Genomic DNA, 7,591 nt, shown 5'->3' on the forward strand with positions numbered 1-7,591 from the left:
GCCAGCCTGGGCTGCCACTCTGTGTAAACTGAGGCTCAGGATGCGAACCCTTGGTCCGGACACCTAGAGTTCCGGCGCGGCGCTGCTGGCTGGGAGAACTACATTTCCCAGCAGGCCTCGCAAACGCGCGCAAGCCCAGTGGGTCGGAGCGCTGCGCGGACGGACCTGCCGGCGCCGCGGCCGCGGATCTGCGAGCGGCGGCCACCGGGGGACGGTCGGGCCGGGGGCGTGGGGCTCTGGGCTGAGGCCACCTCGGCTTGGGAGGTGAGTGTCCCGGCGGGGCCGAGCAGGGTCTGGAGCCGGCGGCTGACGGAAGGGCTGTGAGGGCTTGAGGCTGGGGTCCGCGAGAGCCCCGGGGGCTTACTCGCAGCCTCGGGCTGGAGTTCGGTCTTCGGGGCTGGGTTCGAGGTCCGGGTCGGAGTCCGGCCTTGATCTTGAGCGTGGGACCGGCGGCTTGGATCTCTAGGTAGTAGGTCTGGGGCCCCGAGGCCGAGGCCCCGGCTACCTGCGCCTGCCGGGTCGGTGTAGGCAGCCTGGGTTACACGTCGCGGTGGAGGAAGACTTGGAAGAGCCAGGCCTGGGGCACGGGGCCCACGGGCGGGGACACGCACCCCCGGCTCGCCGCCCGCGAAGCCACTGCCTGACAACCCCCTGCGCCGCTCTGGGTTTCCTCGTCCCTAAAACGGAAATCGCAGCGGACCCTTCCCTGCAGGGCATGTGGGGGTTAACCTGTGCATGTGTTCTGTGGGAACGGCTCCCACCAGAGCCCGCACCGCGGCGGCACTCGGGGAATCTTAATCTTTGAACCTGTGTTTTCAGATGCTGACCTGAGCCCGCGGTCCCAGCATGGACTTCCTGACGGCTTCCCAGTCTCCCTCAGCCCCTCCAGCCATGGACTTGGAGGATCCCAGGGACACCCTGTCACCCTCTCAGGACCTCACGCCCACCTGCCAGTGGGACCCAGTGCCGGCAAGCTCCGGCAGCCTGAGTCAGATGGAACTCGATGGGCCAAGTGTTCAGGACCTGGTGCAGCAGTTTGAGGCCCTGCCTGGTGATCTGGTGGGCTTGTCCCCAGATGGACGTCCCTGCCCCTTGCACGTTGCCACGGGCCACGGCCTGGCTTCCCAGGACGTTGCTGATGCCCATGGGCTCTTGTCTGCGGAGGCGGGCCGGGAGGACCTGCTGAGCCTTCTGCAGTGCCAGGAGTGCCCTCCCTCCCAGCCTTGTCCCAAGGAGCCTCCGGACCCTGCCCCTCGCCTGTTGCAGCCCCCCGAGGACCCGGATGGAGATACCAGTGCCCCGGAATGGGCGGAGGGAGCTTCTGCCGAGCAGGGTGGCAGTAGGAGCTCAAGCAGCTCCCCAGAACCCTGGCTGGAGACGGTACCTCTGGTTGCTCCTGAAGAACCGCCTGCCAGTGCCCAGGTAGAGCCTGTCCCGCCCCCCAGGCCGCCTCTGCTGCCAGGAACCAAGCCAGGGGACTCAGTCCTGCCCCTCTTCTATCTTCTTCCAGAGCCCCAAGACCCTGGTGCCATACCCTGCCCTCCAGGAGGGTGAGTGTCCTGCCCACCCTGGCCCTAGAGACGTAGCAGTTTCAGAATAGCCCACACCAGGCTCCCAGAGTGGCACAAAAGTTTGCCAGTAAGGAGTTGCTTCTAGAGAGGCTCTGAGGTTGGTTTGAGTAGATTCCAGACGGTCTGAGAGGAGAGAGATAGAGGCGAGAATGTTCTAGAACGAAAAGGGGATGGAAGGGCAGGTATGGCATTTGTAGCACTGGGTTCTAGAGCGGGGATTGGCAGATTACAGCCATCTGCGGATCCGGTCCAGCTCACCTGTTCTCATGTGAGTTGTGAGTTAACAGCGGCCTTTGCGTTTTTAAGTGGTTGGAGAAAAATAGAATAGTGTTTCTCAATCCATGAAAACAATGTGCAACTCAAATTTCCGTGTCCACAAATAAAGTTTTATTGAGACACAGTCATGCCCATTCATTTACATATGGTCTACGGTGGCTTTCGTGTTAACAAAGAGAGGGTTGAACAGTTGCAGCACAGACCATCTGGCCCACAAGCGCAAGCATATTTACTGGTTTGGCCCCCGGCATAGGAAGTTTGCCGACCTTGGGGCGCCTGGGTAGCTCAGTTAAGTGTCTGACCCTTGATCTCACTCAGGTCTTGATCTCAGGGCTGTGAGTTCAAGCTCCACCTCGGGCTCTAGGCTTGGCGTGGAACCTGCTTTAAAAAAAAGAAGGTTTGTGAATCTCTGCCCTGAGAGCATGGAAAGAACCAATTCTGGGCACCTGGAAAGTTCTAGGATTTCCCCCCCCCAAACTACCTGAGGCTGTGAGTCAAAGAGCAAGTTTTATCGTTGTGGGAAGGAGAGTTAGTTTAACTCACAGTTCTAAGAAGTTGCTGGAATCATGGATGGGACTATGACTCACCTAGGGAGTTCCAGAATTTGGCATTTTGCCTGTGGTTCTAGATTAAAGGAACCTGGGCTGGCAGTGTTCTGGAATGAGACCGAGCTATCTAGACGGGGAGTGTTCATGATCGTGGAGTGAATAGAACTTATCTACAGTTCTAGATCAGAGGGTGTTCTAGCACTGTGGACACAGCTCTCTGATTCTAGAGGAATCAGTTCTAGAGTCACTCTGTACAGTAGAATCAAAATGTGAGTGATGTGTGACTTTTTTATTTTTAAAATTTTTTAAGATTTTTTTTTTTTATTCGTTCATTCATAGAAACACAGAGAGAGACACAGGCAGAGGGAGAAGTGGGCTCCATGCAGGGAGCCCGACGTAAGACTCAATCCCAGGTCTCCAGGATCAGGCCCCAGGCTGCAGGCAGCGCCAAACCACCACGCCACTGGGGCTGCCCAATTATTTTTAAAATTTTTTTAAAGGATTTTATTTATTTATTCATGAGAGACACAGAGAGAGAGGCAGAGACACAGGCAGAGGGAGAAGCAGGCTGGGAGCCTGATATGGGACTTGATCCCGGGACCCCAGGATCACACCCTGAGCCGAAGGCAGATGCTCAACTGCTGAGCCACCCAGGCTCCCTGTGACTTTGTTTTTTTAAGATTTTATTTATTTAGAGAGCACACTAGCAGGAGGAAGGGCGGAGGGAGAGAGAAAATCCCAAGCAGACTCCCTGCTGAGTGTTGAACCCAACCGGGTCCCTGGGCTTGATCCCAGGACCCTAAGATCATGACCTGAGCTGAAATCAAGAGTCGGACGCTCAACCAACTGTGCCAGCCAGGTGCCCCCTATGTGTGACTTTTAATTTCCTAGTTACCTGCTCTAAAAAAATAAACATGGGGCACCTGGCTGGCTCAGTCAGAGGACCTGTGACTCTTGATCATGGGGTCGTGACTTCAAGCCCTATGTTGGGTGTAGAGATGATTTAAATAAAAATGAAAGCGAAACAAAAAAAATTACAGGTAAGATTAATAATATTTTTATATATATTAAGGTTTTATTTATTTATTTGTGAGAGACAGAGAGACACAGGCAGAGGGAGAAGCAGACTTCAGGCAGGGAGCCCGATGTGGGACTCGATCCCGGGACCCCAGGATCACGCCCTGAGCCAAAGGTAGACGCTCAACCACTGAGCCACCCAGGCATCCCTAACTCAGTATATTTTAGGTGTTGTTTGAACATATAATCCAGATCTTACGATTATTTTACGTTTTTTTCATATAAAATTTTCAAAACCCCACGCACATTTGACACTCACAGCACTTCTCAGTCTGGGCCAGCCGCATTTCAGGTGCACGATACACACACGTGCCTGGCTGCTACCGTGCTCGATGGCACAGTTCTAGAACCCCAGAGTGGAGTCGTCTGTTGTTCCAGAATGCTTAGGTCACGAAAGATAATGGGCAGAGCTGGCTGTGGTTTAAATCACTTCACGTCACCCAGAGCTGGGGCCGGTACCTGCAGTTCTAAATCCAAGGGGCAACGGCTGCAGGTTTGGACCTTTCAGAACTGGCAGGGCTGGCTGGTTCTGGGCAGCCCAGGGAGTTACGGGAGCCATGAGGGCAGAGTTCTCGGTGTGGTTCTGGGCCAGGTTGGTGGAATTCTAGAACCGTGAGCAGAGTCGTTCGTCTCTGGACTACTCGGATAAGTGTTAGAACCACTGGGTACAGCTGAGGTGTCCAGCTGGTGGAGGATGTTCTAGAAGCAGAGGAAGAGCTATCCAGCGCATCATGGTTAAGAAGGTACAGAAGCACGGCGTGGGGAAAATGTGGTTCTGGAGCAGTGCTGGTTTCTAGAACCCCTGTGGAATTCTGTGACTGTCGAGGAGCTCTAGAACCACGAATTGGGGCCATTTGGGGTTCTGGATGGTGTGTGAGTTTTGGACATGGGGGACGTTGTCTCTCTCTACCCCTAATTGGGCCGTTGTATAACCATGGAGCACAGTTGTCTCCGGTCCTGGGCCGACGAAGGAGAAATCTAGAACAGTGGGCAAAGCTAACTGGCTCTGGATTGATCCAGGGGGGACTCCAGAACCATTGAGTGCAGTTGACTGTGGTTTTTCTGACCTTGCTGGTTTTAGAAATGGGACTGCCCGGTTCTCGCCTGAGGACAGAATTACAGAAAAAACACAGGGTGGAGGTGTCTGGGTGCTAGAGCGGGTTTTCAGATCTGGCCGTGGTTCTAGACGCTCGGAGGCCCCCTGAAAACTGGGTCCCCTGCCCCAGGGTCCTTGAGCCATGGATGGAGCCCGAGCTGGCTCTAGACTGGCAAGGGGCTCTAGACCTCTGAGGGCCGAGCTGCCTGTCCGTAGCTCCTGTTGACAGGATGGTTCTGGAACAGCGAGTGGACCTGTGTGGTCCGGAGTGCTAAGCCGTGGCGAGGGCTCTGTGTTTCCAGCCCGCCGAGGGAGCCGGGACCCAAGGCCGAGCCCGTGGGGTTGGACACGCGTGGCGGGGGCCTCCCAGGGGCTGACCGTCCTCCACTGTTGCCTCCAGTACCTGGTCCCTGTGACCACGAAGACCTCCTGGACGGTGTCATATTTGGGGCGAAATACCTGGGCTCCACGCAGCTGGTGTCCGAGCGGAACCCACCGCCCAGCACGCGCATGGCCCAGGCCCGGGAGGCGATGGACCGGGTCAAGGTGAAGCCAGGGCTGGGCAGGCGGGGTCCCCGGGGCGGGCGGGTCCCCGAGGCCCCTGGAGCCCAGCGCCTTAGAGGCTGGGTCCCGGCGGGCCTCCACCTCCCACTCGCCCCCACAGGCCCCCGACGGGGAGACCCAGCCCATGACGGAAGTGGACCTCTTTGTGTCCACCAAGAGGGTCAAGGTCCTGACGGCCGACTCCCAGGTACGGGCCGGGCCTGCGGGGCGTGGGGGTCCCCGCCGAGGGCCCGCGCAGCCCGCCCAGCGTGCTGTCCCCCGCGGCAGGAGGCGATGATGGACCACGCGCTGCAGACCATCTCCTACACGGCCGACATCGGCAGCGTGCTGGTGCTCATGGCCCGGCGGCGGCTGGCGCGGAGGCCGGCCTCCCAGACGCGCAGCCGCAGGCTCTACAAGATGCTGTGCCACGTCTTCCACTCAGAGGATGTGAGCGTGGGGGGGTACTTGGGCCGGATGCCCCCACCGGGGGCCCCCAGTGTCCTCCCGCTGGTCCTCGGCGCTGTCCGCCCTCCACCCCCTCAGCCCCTGGTCCCTCTGTGGGCCGACCCCTGAACCGTGCCCCCTCCGGGCCGGCCTCCCTGCCTCCCTCTCCCCCCTCGCCCCTGCCCCGGCTGGACTCCACGGGGCCATCGCGCCGTCCCCTGGTGGGTGGCAGGGCGGCTCTGAGGACGCCCCCCGGATGGACGCTGCCCGTCGGCTCGCAGGCCCAGCTCATCGCTCAGGCCATCGGCCAGGCCTTCGCCGCCGCCTACAGCCAGTTCCTCCGGGAAAGCGGCATCGACCCCAGCCAGGTGGGCGCCCCGCAGAGCCAGGGCGCCGCGGGCCCCGGCCACCTGCACAACGGGGACCTCGACCACTTCTCCAACAGCGAGAACTGCAGGGAGGTGAGCAAGCGGCCCGGTGGCCCCGCCGGCCCCCCCACGCGCGGCCCTCACGCCCGCCCCCCGCCCCGTGTCGCCCTCCCAGGTGTGCATCGAGAAGCGCCGGGGTGAGGGCCTGGGCGTGGCCCTGGTGGAGTCGGGCTGGGGCTCCCTGCTGCCCACGGCCGTCATCGCCAACCTGCTGCATGGGGGGCCCGCCGAACGCTCGGGGGCCCTCAGCATCGGGGACCGCCTCACTGCCATCAACGGGACCAGCCTGGTGGGGCTGCCCCTGGCCGCCTGCCAGGCCGCTGTCCGCGTGAGTCCTCCCCGGGAGCGGGACGCCCTTCCCTGGCGCGCTCCAGAAGGGCCGAGGTGCAGCGTGCCGTCCCGCCCGCTCCCGGGCGCCCAAGGGAACGGACTCCTGGGGAGGGAGCCGTTGCCGGCCCAGGGGGGACCTTGGTGGTGCGAGGGCAGGACTCGAACACAGGCAGCTGGGCTGCGGGGCCAGGAGCCTTCCTCCGCCACGAGGCAGCCCGCGTGTTCTTGGGTCTTGACCTTTGTTGCCAGACAGGGAGACTGAGGCCCGAGCTGGGGAGGGCCCCAGGCAGGTCAGGAGGGCAGATCCACGCAGCGTGTTGCCGAGCATTTGAGTGTGGCAGGTGCTGCTGGAAGCTTGCTCTTGATGGGGAGACTGAGGCCACAGATCAGGAGCGGAGAGGTCACCCCTCCGACCCGAGGCCTCCTGGCTTGAGTCTGTGTCCTTAACTGCTCCTTGAGGCGTCTTCTAGAATCTAGAGCCTCGACTCCAAAGCTTTCATTTCAGAGTGGGTAAACTGAGGCCCCCAGGGGCTGCGGTGTCCCGAGAGGCCCTGCAGCACCCTGGAGGCCCAGCTAGGCCAACAGCCCCTGTCCTGCCCAGGAGGTGAAGTCGCAGACCTTGGTCACCCTCAGCATCATCCACTGCCCACCAGTCACCACAGCCATCATCCGCCGGCCCCACGCCCGCGAACAGCTGGGCTTCTGCGTGGAGGACGGCATCGTGAGACCCCAGCCCCGGATGGGGGGGGACGGAGGGACGGGGGGGGGCGCCAAGCACGGCCGCCTGAGCAGCGCGGCGCCTCCGTCCCCGCAGATCTGCAGTCTCCTCCGGGGCGGCATCGCGGAGCGTGGGGGCGTGCGCGTGGGGCACCGCATCATCGAGATCAACGGGCAGAGCGTGGTGGCCACACCGCACGCCCGCATCATCGAGCTGCTCACCGAGGCCCACACCGAGGTGCGTGGCGGCGGGCGGGTCCGGGGCGGGGGGCCCTGCTCCTGCCAGCGCAGGTCCCCTGGAACTACCGGCCCCCCTCTCTGCTCCCCTAGGTCCACATCAAAACCATGCCGGCCGCCACCTACCGCCTGCTCACAGGCCAGGAGCAGCCCGTGTACCTGTGACCGGCCACCAGCACCCTTGCCCCCGCCCCCCGTCGTGCCTTAGCTCCAGCGGCCCAGGGACTCCATCTGCAGGGCTTCCCGGGCTCGTTGGCGCCGTGTTATTTTCTCATGTAAAACATTAAATGCTTTAAAAAAAAAGAAAACCAGCAGAATCTT

The 7,591-nt window shown here is 61.0% G+C and overlaps 1 protein-coding gene across 1 annotated transcript; it reads left to right on the plus strand.

Moving 5' to 3' along the window:
- Positions 1–114: 114 nt before the first annotated feature.
- On the plus strand, positions 115–7,581 carry APBA3 (amyloid beta precursor protein binding family A member 3). The gene is made up of 11 exons (XM_038567799.1): positions 115–264; positions 820–1,422; positions 1,511–1,550; positions 4,969–5,114; positions 5,233–5,319; positions 5,400–5,561; positions 5,840–6,019; positions 6,102–6,314; positions 6,918–7,037; positions 7,131–7,271; positions 7,364–7,581. The coding sequence occupies exons 2-11, from the start codon at positions 847–849 to the stop codon at positions 7,433–7,435; spliced, it is 1,737 nt and encodes a 578-aa protein (XP_038423727.1). The 5' UTR covers positions 115–264; positions 820–846; the 3' UTR covers positions 7,436–7,581.
- Positions 7,582–7,591: the final 10 nt, after the last annotated feature.

This window comes from Canis lupus, chromosome 20 (assembly GCF_011100685.1).
Source record: "Canis lupus familiaris isolate Mischka breed German Shepherd chromosome 20, alternate assembly UU_Cfam_GSD_1.0, whole genome shotgun sequence".
NCBI classification, from domain to species: Eukaryota; Metazoa; Chordata; class Mammalia; order Carnivora; family Canidae; genus Canis; species Canis lupus.

Coding starts and splice junctions, on each gene's coding strand:
- APBA3 (XM_038567799.1), top strand. CDS start 847: ATGGACTTCCTGACGGCTTCCCAGTCTCCCTCAGCCCCTCCAGCCATG. Junction 5,115..5,232: donor AGGCGATGGACCGGGTCAAG/GTGAAGCCAGGG, acceptor TCGCCCCCACAG/GCCCCCGACGGGGAGACCCA. Junction 5,320..5,399: donor TCCTGACGGCCGACTCCCAG/GTACGGGCCGGG, acceptor CCCCCGCGGCAG/GAGGCGATGATGGACCACGC.